This window comes from Trichechus manatus, unplaced genomic scaffold (assembly GCF_000243295.1).
Source record: "Trichechus manatus latirostris isolate Lorelei unplaced genomic scaffold, TriManLat1.0 scaffold00210, whole genome shotgun sequence".
Classification (NCBI taxonomy): Eukaryota; Metazoa; Chordata; class Mammalia; order Sirenia; family Trichechidae; genus Trichechus; species Trichechus manatus.
In genome coordinates this window covers 1926440-1940678 of record NW_004444146.1, presented here as the reverse complement: position 1 = coordinate 1940678, position 14239 = coordinate 1926440, and the positions used below count along the sequence as shown (strand labels likewise).

The following is a 14239-nucleotide window of genomic DNA, read 5'->3' as shown; positions in this document are numbered from 1 at the left end:
CCATCTGCAAAAAACTGAAACAAGACCCATACCTCACAGCATGCACAAAAACTAACTTAAAATGGATCAAAGACTTAAATATAAAATTGAAAATGATAAAGATCATGGAAGAAAAAATAGGGAGCCCTAGTACATGGCATAAACACAATACGAACCATAAGTAACAAAGCACAAGCACCAGAAGAGAGACTAGATAAACGGGAGCTCTTAAAAATCAAACACTTATGCTCATCAAAATACTTTACCAAAAGGTAAAAAGACAATCTACAAACTGGGAAAAAAAATTTTGGCTACAAGAAATCTAATCAGCGTCTAATCTCTAAAATCTACAATATACTGCAAAACCTCAACAACAAAAAGACAAATAACCCAATTATAAAATGGGCAAAGGATATGAACAAGCACTTCGCCAAAGAAGATATTCAGGTGGCTAACAGACACAAGAGGAAATGCTCAGGATCATTAGCCATTAGAGAAATGCAAATCAAAACTACAATGTGATATCATCTCACCCCAACAAGGATAGAATTAATCCAAAAAAACACCAAATAATAAATGCTGGAGAGGTTGTGGAGAGACTGGAACACTTATACACTGTTGGTGGGAATGTAAAATGGTTCAACCACTTTAGACATCGATTTGGCGCTTCCTTAGAAAGCTAGAAATACCATACGATCCAGTAATCCCACTCCTTGGAATATATCCTAGAGAAATAAGAGCCGTCACACGAATAGATATATGCACACCTATGTTCATCGCAGCACTGTTAACAGCAAAAAGATGGAAACAATCTAGGTGCCCATTAAGGGACGAATGGATAAACAAATCATGGTATATATCCACACAATGAAATACCTCACAACTATAAAGAACAACGATGAAGCCATGAAACATAATACGGAGGAAGCTGGAGGTCATTATGCTGAGTGAATTTAGTCAGTCACAGAAGGACAAATACTGTATAACACCACTATCATAAGAACTCTAGAAAAGGTTTAAACACAGAAGAAAACATTCTTTGATGGTTACAAGGATGTGGGGAGAGGGTTATTTACTAGCTAGATAGTAGATAAGAATTATCTTAGGTGAAAGGAAGGGCAGCACTCACTACAGGGGAAGTCAGCACAACTGGACGAAACCAAAGCTAAGAAGGTTCCTGAATAGAATCAAACACTTTGAAGGATAGAGTAGCAGGGGTAGGGGTCTAGGGACCATGCTTTCAGGGGACATCGAGGTCAACTTGCATAACAAAGCTTGTTAAAAAAATGCTCTGCATCCTACTTTGGTGGGTGGCGTCTGGGGTCTTAAAAGCTAGCAAGCGGCCATCTAAGATGCATCAATTGGTCCCAACCACCTGAAGTAAAGGAGAATGAAGAATACCAAAGACACAAAGAAACTATTAGCCCAAGAGACAGAAAGGGCCACATAAACCAGAGACTTCATCAGCCTGAGACCAGAAGAACTAGATGGTGCCTGGCTACCACCAAGGACCGCCCTGACAGGGAACACAACAGAGAGTCCCAGATGGAGCAGGAGAAAGGTCGGGTGCAGAACTCAAATTCTAGTAAGAAGACCAGACTTAATGGTCTGACTGAGGCGGAGGAAACCTGGAAAGCATGGCCCCTGGATTCTCTCAGAACTGAAACAATTTCTGAGGCCAACTCTTCAGACAGGGATTGGACTGGACTGTGGGACATAAAGTGATACTCATGAGGAGCGTGCCTCTTATCTCAAGTAGATACAAGAGACTAAACAGGCAGCTTCTGTGCAGAGGTGAGATGGGAAGGTAGAGAGGGTTAGGAGCAGGTTGAATGGACACGGGGAATCAGGTGGAAAGGAGGAGTGTGCTGTCACAGTATGGGGAGAGCAATTAGAGTCACATATTTTGGTATGGGAAAAATTAAAAAAAAGAAGCAAGGTTGGTGAGACTTCATCTCACATACTTTGGACATGTTATCAGGAGCGACCAGTCCCTGGAGAAGGACATAATGCTTGGTAAAGTAGAGGGTCAGTGAAAAGAGGAAGACTCTCAACGAGTTGGATTGACACAGTGGCTGCAACAATTGGCTCAAGCATAAAAATGGTTGTGAGGATGGCACAGGACTGGACAGTGCTTCGCTCTGTTGTACATATGCTCAGTATATGAGTCGGAACTGACTCGACAGCAGCTAACAACAACAAAAGAATGAAATAAATACAACACTACATCAGCAGTATTTTAAAGGATTTCCATAGGTATTTGCAATCTATTGTCATGTTAAAAACACTTTGAAATTAAAGCTAATAAAAATATTCCTCAATTAACTATAAGACAAGACAAGCTACATACTCTATTTAACATAAATATATGAAGATCAGTTTTGATAGTCATTGACATAGTTGCAGAAGCAAGGCTTGAAAACTGGAACTGTAATATTGCTATTTATAATTGCAACTGACCTTTTCTGTACTGTAATTTTTTTAACATTTATTACTGGCATAGTTACATACATGTGAAGTTTAATAAAAGAAATTTTTCACTGTCAAAAAAAAAAAAAGATCGACTTTTCTCTGGTAAAGGAATGCTGTTGCTTACTCATTGCCATGAGTATACACTGTCTGTAATGTTCTAAAGCATTTTGTGTTTACTAAGGTTTTCATTATTACGTATGAAAACGCCAATTTAAGTTTATTTTGCCTGGGAGAACTTAGGGAAAAAAAAACTAGGCAACTACACGCCTGTCAACAGACCGCTAGCGCACGGCTGCCAAAGAACCCGGCACCATCCCGCAAACGCTTCCGTCGCCGGTTCCACCCTGGAGCCACGGCGCAGGCGCGCCAGGGTCCCGTCGTACGACCCATACAGTGAAGGGCGCCTGCGCTAGGGACGCCGCGCCCCTTCGCCCCTCCACCCACCCCGCTCGGTATAAAGCCCGCGCGCGCTTCTCCTCGCGAGAGGCTTGGTTCTCATGCTTGCGGTTGGGGTCGGAGGTCAGAGCGAGCGTCTCGCGGGCCGGAGGAGGAAGATGGCGGTGGAGTCACGCGTCACCCAGGAGGAAATTAAGAAGGAGCCGGAGAAGCCGATCGATCGGGAGAAGGTGATGGCCCAGGCGCTCTGGGGTCCAGGCGGAGGTGGGGCCGCGCGCGGCAGCCTGGAGAGCAGCAGGGTCTGCGAATCGGAGGAGGCGGCGGCGGCCTGGTGCGCTGGACGGCCGGAGGGACCGCCGGGCTCACAGCGCTTTCTTTAACTGTTGTCTTTTTCGCCTCTTTCCCAGACATGCCCGCTGCTGCTGCGGGTCTTCACCACCAATAACGGCCGCCACCATCGAATGGACGAGTTCTCCCGCGGAAACGTGCCCTCCAGCGAGCTGCAAATCTACACTTGGTGAGAGACCGCGCGCGGCGGGTGGGCACTGGGGGTTAAGGACCCCCTTCATGCATCTGCATCTTGAACTAATTCCCTTTGCTAGTGAAGAGCTGTTCTTGATTTCAACTTCTCCCTTCCATTCGGGGCCTTTGGGCGTAACTCTCGGAAGGTTAGAGGTTGTAGCTTGTACGGTAGAAAGGGATTTGCCCATCTTGTCATGTTTCTACTGTTAATGTTGAAACTTTTGGGTTGTTACGAAATGACAGATCCAAGATTGCTATCACTATTATGTCTGCCTGGTTCAAGAATGATAGAGAATTAAAATGTAGTAACCAGCCTTGAGAGGCTGTAAAGTTGCATAAGTGGTAGTAGAACAACATGGTCGGAGGAAGTGATGCTGTGTAATGATTGATATTTGTTAGCCTCAAAGAGCATTTCCATATGGTATTAAGCTTTGGGTACCATAGCACCAAAAAATTAATCACCAACAAAAAACAGATGATTTCTGATCTGGATCTCACTGTAAAAATTTCTGGTGTATGTTTGGTGAAGACTGGCTCCTGAATCTTTTTCCTTTGTGTACCTTCCCTACCCCACAGGTCTGATTAAGGCCACCCCATACTACAAGCTTGTCTTTAGTGCTGCATGTAACTCTTTGGTTTGATACCACAATGGCTGTTTAGTAGCAGTAAAAGGTGTGTAAGTTTAAACTGTAAGCCGTGTATGCTAGGACTCAAATCCTTTGAAGATTGGGACCTTATTTGTCTTTTTGGAGGTGCTTGTTAAATTTATGTAGTAGTATGATTCTAGTTTAGCATCAATTACTTAAAGGGTAAAAGTTCCAGGAAGGTTGATTTAACTTATAAGGTAGAGTGTTCAGTAATGGATTGATGAAAACCTCTGTTCAGAAATTAAAGCATGTATTTCTTCCAACAAATAAGAATTATTTACTGGAGTCCCTGGGTGGTGCAAACAGTTAATGTACTCTGCTGCTAACCGAAAGGTTGGAAGTTCAAGTCCACCCAGAGGTGCCTTGGAAGAAAGGCCTGGCGATCTACTTCCAAAAGAACAGCCATTGAAAACCGTATGGAACACAGTTCTACTCTGACACATGTATGGTCGCCATGAGTCTGAAGCAACTCTACAGCAATTGGTGATTGGTATTATTTGCCAAGTGCTGTACTTACACCCTTAGACACCGAGGGTATAAAGTAAAGAAGGTACTGCCGTTGCCTACCGTGAGTTTAGTCTAGTGGAGAAGGCAGATGAATAAATGAAATACCGTGTAAGACTTTAGGATTACAATGGCAAGGTGAGGTTGTACCACTATTTTCTACTCCCAGTCCAGAAACAAAGATTACCAAAAATTCATGTCCTAAATTCATATACTTCAAAGAAAGAGCAACCTTGTGTCATACTCATAATGGTGACCAAAGAAGACAAAGATTCTGAAAGAATGGATGGTTGGTGTGGTGGGGATGGCACAACCCTCCCTGCCCCTACTCCCATAAGCAGTAATGAGGAAATACTAGTTAACAAATCTGGAGAATTCTCATTAACATTGTCCAGTTTGGAAAAGTAGACTGAGGGGCTAAAGTAGGCAGCCCTAAGAATAGTAAAGGAAAAAATGAGAGGACGTCCAGAGGAGCTCAGCAGAGGTAGATTGAATTTACCAAAGTCCAAGGCACTGTGTGGAGTTGGGGGAAAAGCCATTAACTCCACAAGTGGAATGTATATTCTGTGCTTGAGTGATCATTAAACAGGTATTGGAAGAGAACTACGTAGGTCAATTTATCAATCAGGTTCAACCAGAGAGAGAGAACCAGTTGGAGATATATATAAAGAGATTTATTGCAGGGAATTGGCTGATATGATAGTGGGGTCTGGCTAGGCAAGTCTCAACTCTGTAGAGTAGGCCTCTAGAAAGTATAGGCCGGAATTCTTGATTCTGAGCTCAAGGTGCTGTCCACAGATGAGATTTTTCTTCAGGGAAGCGACAACTCTCTTACGGTTTCCAACTGATCGAATCAGGTTCACCCAGATTATCAAGGATAATGTAATCTCCTTTATTTAAAGTCATCTGATTATGGCCTTTAATCACACCTGCAAAATAACTCACAGCAATACCTAGATCATTGTTTTGAATAACTGAGTACTAGTAGTCTAGTGGACACATAAAACTAACCATTTTGGCACCCATAAAACCTCCTTAAACCATAGTTAGTGTCCAAGTAAAGCCAATAACAGTCATACTTCTGCCTGATACGATACAGCTACCTAGTTACAACTGAAAGCACTCTAATCCTTTCCCAAGAAGAGGATGCAAAGTCTTTGGATGATGTTCGCTCTTCTCTTTTGATATCTTATAACTTGAATTCTTTGATAAAAAGTTAACTATTATTATATTAACTATCATTTTATGTTAGATGATAAAGGGATAAGAGAAGGAAAAAACAATATTTGGTTTGTAGACAAACATTCATAACAGAATAAGGAAGAAATACTCATAGACACTGTAATATGGTTGTAGCTGGTATTTATAACTACTCTCTTTCACTATCCATCCCACATTCCCTTTCCCCTGAGTAAGCACTTCAGCTGGTTGGGTTTCTTTGCCTGGTGGAGTGACACAGACCACCTTTCTGAAAGGTCTAAACCATTAATAGTCCTGCCTAAATTGGGCTATTGTAATTTCCCATTGACTTTTATCACAGGCCATGGTAGTAGTAAGAGATGTCCTAAGGGGTCTTTTCTGTATTCCAGACATACTCTTAAGTTGTGCACTAGCACAATTCTGATCATCAGAATCAGTCACCCAAGCAGTATAGTAACTCCCTGTTGATTCAGAGGCATGAGGAGCCCAAAGTGGTTGGGTGGCAGAGTCAGCTTCCAGCTTAGTGAAATCATTGTGTCTCCTGGTGAAAGCATTCCTCATTTTGGAACTAAGATCTCTAGACCAGCAGAGCCTAAGGTTGTGGGGATGGAAAGCAGAACTTTGGCTAGTGGATCACCAAGGGCAGTACTGAGTGGTGCTACTCTCCACCCCTTGATCTCTGGACCCATGAATACTGGCTATTGAGAAACAGCACTGTATATTGGATGCTGATTTAGAGCATATACAGCATCCTGGAGGACATTGCTGTATCTCCACAAGGTATTCCCACTTAGCTGGCACTGTAGCTGGGTCTTCAAAAGGCCATTTCCCCATTCTGTCAAGGCAACTGCTTCAGGATGTTGGGGAACATGGTAAGAACAGTGAATTCCCTGAGCATGGGCTCATTACCTCACTTTATTTGTGAGAAGGGAGTTCATTGATCAAAAGCAATGTTATGTGGAGTATACCATGATAGTGGAGAAGGCATTCAGTAAGTCCACAGATGGTGGTTTTGGCAGAAGCATTGTGTTCAGGGAAGGCAGATTCATACCCAAAGTAAATGTTTATCCCAGTAAGAGCAAAGTGCCGCCCCTTCTGTGATGGAAATGGTCCAGTGAAATCAGCCTGCCACCAGGCAGCTGGCTGATCATGTTGGGGAATGGTGTCATATCAGAGGCTTAGCATTGGTTTTTACTGCTAGCAGATTGGGCACTTAGCAGTATCCGTAGACAGGTCAGCCTTGGTGAATATGGAAGCCCATGTGGGTAGGCCCATGCCAAACCTCCATCCCAGCCACCATGACCACTTTATTCATGAACCCATTGGATAATGACAGGAGTGTCTAGGGAAAGAGGCTGACTGGTTGCCACAGACTGCATCATTCTATCCACCTGATTATTAAAATCCTCCTCTACTGAGGTCACCTTTTGGCACAGAACTATCCGTAAACCAGACCCAAGTTTTTTCTTTCTCAGTCAACTGATCATGATATACATGCAGGCTGGGAGAGAGAAGGTAATGTACAGGAATGGGGGCCATGGGCATTTGGACCACTTCTTCATGTAACTTGTACTTTCAGGGCCTGCTTGAGCCCAGTCTTGCATATACCACTTCATTTGATGATGGAGTGCTGCTGCACACACCCAACTTCATGGCTTGGTGGGTCAGACAGCACCCAGTTCATGATGGGCAGCTCAGGTCGCCCATACAGTCTACTTCATTTAGTCTTTGCTAAGGCCTGATGGCAACCTAAAAGCTGTTTCTCAAAAAGAGTAAACCTCTTCAGAGGATGGCAAGCTTTGCTTCAAAATCCTAAGGGTCTGTGCTGTGATTTCATCTATAGGGGCTGTTAAAGGCACCAAACAGCATCTCTCTCTGCTGCTGACATTCAAAGCACTATTGGATCTCCTGGGTCATATGGCCCAAGTGGTAGAGTAGCTTGCATGGCAGCCTGGACCTGTTGCAGAGCCTTTTCTTTTGGGGGGCTGCACTTAGAATTAGCTTTTCCAGGACACTTGGTGAACGGGCTGGAATAACACACCCAAATGAGGAATATTTTGCTTCAGAAATCCAGCCACAAGCCCACTAGGCATTGTGCCTCTTTTTGGGTTGTAGGAGGGACCAGATGTAACACTTACCTTTCACCTTGGAAGGAATACCCTTTTTTTTTTTTTTAATTTAAAAAAAAATTCTGATGTTGAGCATATATACAGCAAGACATACACCAATTCAACCATTTTTTTATGTACAATTCAGAGACATTGATTACATTCTTTGAGAAGTGCAACCATTCTCACCCCTCATTTTCCGAGTTGTCCCTAAGGTTCCAGACTAATATTTTGAGTTGCTATTTTCACTTTGATCCCATATAGATAGTTCTTAAAAGAGTATAATGCTCAGCAGACATTTTTTTACTAGTTAAGCTAAACTATTGTTTGGTTTTAAGAAAACTTTAGGGGATATTTTTGGTTTAAAGATTATCTCAGTGCAGTAGTTTCAGGGGTTCATCTAGCCCTCTTGGCTCCAGAAAGCCTGGAGTCCATGAGAATTTGAAATTCTATACTTTCCCCCCTTTGATCAGGATTCTTTTATATAATCTTTGATCAAAATGTTCAGTAATGGTAGCTGGGCACCATCCAGTTCTGGTCTCATGGCACAGGAGGCAATTGTTTCTGGAGGTAATTAGCCACATAGTCCATATGCTCTTCCTATTCCTGACTCTCTAGAAGGAATTTCTTAACATGCCCCACACCACTGGATCCCAAGCAATTTCACTGGGGTACAAGGCCCCTGGATTTTTGTCAGATTTTTTCACCCTTCGACAAACACAAATGTCTTACTGATATGTCTAGTTGCTATTTCTTGCTCATCAGGCCCAGCCAATATGCTGGTTCAGTGTAATGAACCAGCATGATGTCTTATGGAGTAGAAAGGTGATCGAGGTTCCTGTGGACTAAATTACGGTATAATTAGAGAGCTGGGGAGTTGGTATCCCTGTAGAGTAGGACAGTGAATGTGTATTGCTGGCCTTGGCAGCTGAAAGCAAACTGCTTCTGGCGGACTTTACTAACAGGAATTGAAAGAAAAAAAATTGCCAAATCAATACCTGCGTACCAGGTAGTAGGAGATATATTTCGTCAAGCAATTAAACCATATCTGGAACAGCAGCTGTAATTGGAGTCACCACCTGGTTAAGTTTATGATAATTCAATGTCTCATTCTCCAAGATCTGTTTTCTCCACAGGCCAAAAAGGAAGTTGAATGGGGATCACCATCCCTGCATCCTTTGAGTTCTTAATGTGGTATTAATCTCTGCAGTCTCTCCAGGAATGTGGTTTTGCTTTTGGTTTACATTTTTTTTTTGTAGGGAGATGTCGTTCTAGTGGCTTCCACATGGTCTTTCCTACCATAATAGCCCTCACTTCACATGTTAGGGATCCAGTGTAGATTCTGCCAGTTGCTCAGTATGTGTCTTCAAATTATGCATTCCAGAACTGGGGAGACCATAGGATGGTTTGGGGACCCACTGTGAGATTAACCTGAACTAAAGCTCCATTGATTGCCTGACCCCCTAATGTGACTGGTAGACTAAAGTGATGTGTTGAATCTCTATGAATTAATGTCACTTCTCAGCCAGTGTCCAATAATCCCCTAAAATTTTGACTATTTCCCTTTCCCCAGTGCAGTTACTCTAGTAAAATGGCCATAGGTCTCTTTGGAGAAGGCTGGGAGAAAGACTAATAGTATAATTTTTTGGCAGTGTAGTAGGATCCTTCCTAAAGGAGACCTGGACTGCCTTTCATTCAAGGGTTCTGGGTCTATAAACTTGTTCAATTCAGGGAATTGATTGAGAGACCATGACTCTGGTGATTCAAGTTAGACTCCTGTTTACTTGATGTAGAGCTCTTACACTTACACAAATCAAGTAAGCTTTTGGTACACCGCCCTAGAAGGGGGACCCCGTGATCAACTAGTCAGTGCCTTTAAATGTTTTCAGATTAGACAGTCAATTCTAGAAAACCCAGAACAAATTCAGAAAACTCATCTTTAAGATTCTGTTCCCCTGGAGCCATTTCCAGTACCAAAATCTCTGTCAGGGTTTAAGTAGAAAAACAGAACCTGTCGGGGATACATATTAAGAGATTTATTGAAAGGAATTGGCTTATGCGATTGTGGAGGCTGGCTAGGCAAGTCCTAAATCCACAGGGTAAGCCGTCAGGAAGGGCTTTCTGGAACTCTCCAGCAGGAGCTGATACTGCTGTGCACAGGGGGGATTTCTTCTTTAGGGAAGCCTCAGGTCTGCTCTGAATGAGTCAGGCAACCCAGATTACCTACGATAATCTTCCTTATCAACTGGTTATGGATTTACCATATCTACAGAATACTCCACAGCAACACCTAGATTCGTGTTTGATTGAATAACAGGGCTATCACCTACCACAGTCACTGAGCAAGTGCTTCAGCCACAGTGGAGCTCTTACTTCTCTGCCCCAAGTCCTCAGGTTCTATATACTAGTGGTTAGAAAGCAGCCACTTGGCACTCAAACTGGTCTGGAAAGATAGGCCACAGAAGGTAGGAAGCTTGGGGAAGATTTACACTGTCAGAACTGATAAAGGGTGTGAACCAGATTCCCCAAGTTAATGATGAGCAGGATGATAATATGAAAATATTTTTTTAGAAAAGAAGGAAGAATTAAATCTGCATATCGTAAGTATATACTTTGTGCCAGAGAATAATTTATATAAAATAATTAACACCAGAATATCAAGACAGAGAAGAAAATATCAGTCTGGCCTCAGACTCCATGCTACTATTGGAAAAGAAGGGGGCAAAGTTAAAATAACCAGAGTAATATGAACTCTGGCAAAGTAAAAATAAACTACAAAATTAGAAGATGAGGAAGGGTAACAACGTCAATCTTTATCTGAAGTTTTAAAATTCCTTCAGTTTCACACCAGTTTTTCTGTTGAATTCAAATAAAGTTACATTTAATAACTTAAAATATGTATAATAGTTAAAGCATAAGTGATGTTTTGTAGTCTGAGACTATAATACGCTTGATAGTTTAAGAAAGTTTTTTTTGTTAGCATTATGTAGAAACAAAAAGATGCTTACAGTGGTGGTAACATGTTGAACTGGTTATTTATTGCATTCTTGCATGTGGGTTTTTTTTTCTCTTTAAATAATAATACATCATTTTTATAAAAAGACAACAGTAACTTAACAGGCAGATGAGTTGAAGGCAATTTATAGGGGGTTGAATGATAGATTGAAATGAAGCAGAGTAAAGAGATTGATTGGCTGTGTATTTAGAAGGACTCTGTATGGAGAAGGACTCTGTGTAACAGAACAGAGTTTGGAAGATGTGAATAATTCTTAGGTTTATGACCTGGACAACTAAGTGCATGATGGTATTTTGATAGGAATATGAAGGGAAGGGCATGTTTTGGGGAAAGTCTGTTGAGTTGAGAAAGATTTGGTAGCTGTAGAGAATGGAAGATGATGTCGTCGTCCTGGCTGTTTTTACTGTTGGATATAGTTGATGCCTTGGACTTACATGAGGATGATATGGTGGGGATTTGTAAATAGGGTACTGAGTTAAGCTAAATGATCTCTTTGGAGTTTGAGTCCCTGCTTGGTGTAAATTAGGAGTTAGGTTCTTCACCAGTGCCTAGCATCCTTGTGCCGTTTCATAACACAAGGCAACTCTACAGGCAATACTGTTTCAAGTTCCAAACCATCAATTTCATTTTCCCAGATGTCATGGAAGAAAACAGTATAAAAATATATACTAGGTTGTTCTTATTTCTGAGATACTTACGTTTTAAAAGATTTTTACAGATTGTGATATATTAGCTTAAAGGGCTGTTAAAAGTTCTGAGTTCAAATAAGTATTTTCAGACTAATAAACCATCAGTAAGGTAAAAGGAGCTTGTGCTTTTAGTCTTGAGAAATTTTCATATATTTTATTTGACTCTAGGACTCCATGTTATAAAATGAATCATAAACTTTCATCTAGAAAAGAAAAAACACCGCACATCTTTCTGAAACTACTTTCTTAGAACATCAATTTTAGATGTATTCCAATTTTAAAGAATGTTAAAATGTGGGAAGGAACATGTCTTAGAAATAATGAAATACAATTATTTTAAGTACTTGGTGGCATAATGGTTAAGCACATGGCAGCTAACGGAAAGGTTGGCAGTTTGAACTCACCTAGCAGCTCCACGGGAGAAAGACCTGGCTATCTGCTTCCGTAAAGATTACAGCCTAGAAAACCTTATGGGGCAATAAGATGTTACATAGCAATAGAAGATGCACATATGTTCTCTGAAGTCCCTTTTAGCACTAAGAATTTGACTTTATTCATCAACATTTCAAACAATGAGGCTGGTAATGAGGGGGTAAATAGTAATTTAGACACAGGTAAATAACTCATTGTAGTCAATATCTGTGTTACGTTATTGCTGATTAATGAAATGTAAATGTCTTTTTTAAATTCAGGATGGATGCAACCTTGAAAGAACTGACTAGTTTAGTAAAAGAAGTCTACCCAGAAGCTAGAAAGAAGGGCACGCACTTCAATTTTGCAATTGTTTTTACAGATCTTAAAAGGCCTGGCTATCGGTAGGTAACTTTTAATTTAATTCTTATCATCTCTCTTTGTTTTGGGTATGTTTTAACTGGTAGGGGCAACCCCTGTAATGAATCTCTTTAGTGGAAAGAATATAGCTTAATTTTTGTATCTGGTTTAGCTTAATATATTATTGTTAGGTGTCGTTAAATCAGTTTTGACTCATAGCAACCCTGTGTGTAACCGAACGAAACACTGCCCGGTCCTGTGCCATCCTCACAGTCGTTGCTGTGTTTGAGCTCATTGTTACAGCAACTGTGTCAGTCCGTCTTGTAGAGGGTCTTCTCTGTTTTGCTGATCTTCTACTTTACCAAGCATGATGTCCTTCTCCAGGGACTGGTCCCTCCTGATAACATGTCCAAATTACGTGAGACAAAGTCTCACCATCCTCGCTTCTAAGGAGCATTTTGGCTGTACTTCTTCCAGGACAGATTTGTTCATTGTTCTGGCAGTCCATGGCATATTCAATATTCTTTTGCCAGTACCGTAATTCAAATGTATTGATTCTCCTTTGGTCTTCCTTATTCATTGTCCAGCATTCCCATGCATATGAGATGACTGAAAATACCACGGCCTGGGTCAGGCGCACCTTAGTCCTCAAGGTGACATCTTTGCTTTTTAACACTTTAAAGAGGTCTCTTGGAGCAGATTAGATTTTTGTACTGTGCTGTAAAGATGATGATGGAGCAAATCCATTCCTTTATTCATTTTGTAAGTAGGTGTTACATTTTATTGATTTCTGAGCCGTTAACAGTTTCTCTCCTTTCTTCCAGAGTAAAGGAGATTGGCAGCACCATGTCTGGCAGAAAGGGGACTGATGATTCCATGACCCTGCAGTCGCAGAAGTTCCAGATAGGAGATTATTTGGACATAGCGATCACCCCTCCAAATCGGGCACCACCTCCTTCTGGGCGCATGAGACCATATTAAATTTTACTTACTGCTTCTTGAATGTATTTTCCAGTCAATTATGTAAAATAAACTTGCTCTTTTCCTCCCCCTGATTATTGCCATTAAGCCTTTAAACTCTATAAACAAATTGTAATGCATCTGTTTAGGTTAGATTTGGCTGTGTTGTGGTATGAATATTAATAGAAAGTCCATATTGTTTCAAGGTCTGCTGTAAAATATGAAAAGTGCTCTTAGCATTCTGTGTTAAATATATGTGTGCAATCAACCTGAGTTTGAAAGTTTATTGGAGGAATGGGAATAGGATTTAATCTAATAATTGGGGTTTATGCTAAGTGATGGGAAGGTGTGTTTAAGCCCAAATAGGGCAGAAAAGCCATGGGATTGTGTTAAATTGACCACTAGTTTGTAGTATGGACTACAGCAGGCAGTTAGAAGAAGAACCAGTGTGAATGTGAATGAGGAGGCACTTTGGAATAGTATGAGCTGAGGGAAGCTGGAAAAAGGAGAGTGGGTCCCACAATGAGGGCCTTTATTGTTTAAAATGGGGAGAACGGCATTTTGAAGGCAGGCCGCAGTATAGAGGAAACGGGTTAAAATTTAGGGGTCAGGGTAGAAAGGTTTACCTTGAAGATCTGAAAATGTAGGGAGGGATTAAAAGTAATCTTAGTTAGACCAAGTGAAGCAGAGCCAGGGATGAAGTCAGGCTGAGACAGTAGGGGATATTCACATGTTCTGTTACGTGCTAAGGACTGGTAACGTATTTAAAATTTGAGATTACATAAGCTATCTATCTGATTTGGGAGTCCCACTGAGTGAGGCTAAAGGTTTAAATCCTGATTGCACCATTGGTTCTGCAACCTTGGACAAGTTACTTCAATCAATTTTTATGAATTTGTGAAGTGAATATAATAGCCTATACTGTTGTGAAGATTAAATATTCATGAAAGGCTAACATACAAGAAACAAATATTA

At 41.2% G+C, this 14239-nt stretch overlaps 1 protein-coding gene across 1 annotated transcript; it reads left to right on the top strand.

Annotated features, from left to right (window-relative positions):
* The first annotated feature begins 2945 nt into the window (after nt 1-2945).
* SAP18 (Sin3A associated protein 18) lies at nt 2946-13532 on the top strand. The gene is made up of 4 exons (XM_004388396.2): nt 2946-3077; nt 3255-3364; nt 12226-12348; nt 13129-13532. Exons 1-4 carry the CDS (start codon nt 2949-2951, stop codon nt 13283-13285), a joined length of 519 nt encoding a protein of 172 aa, XP_004388453.1. The 5' UTR covers nt 2946-2948; the 3' UTR covers nt 13286-13532.
* The last annotated feature ends 707 nt before the right edge of the window (nt 13533-14239 follow it).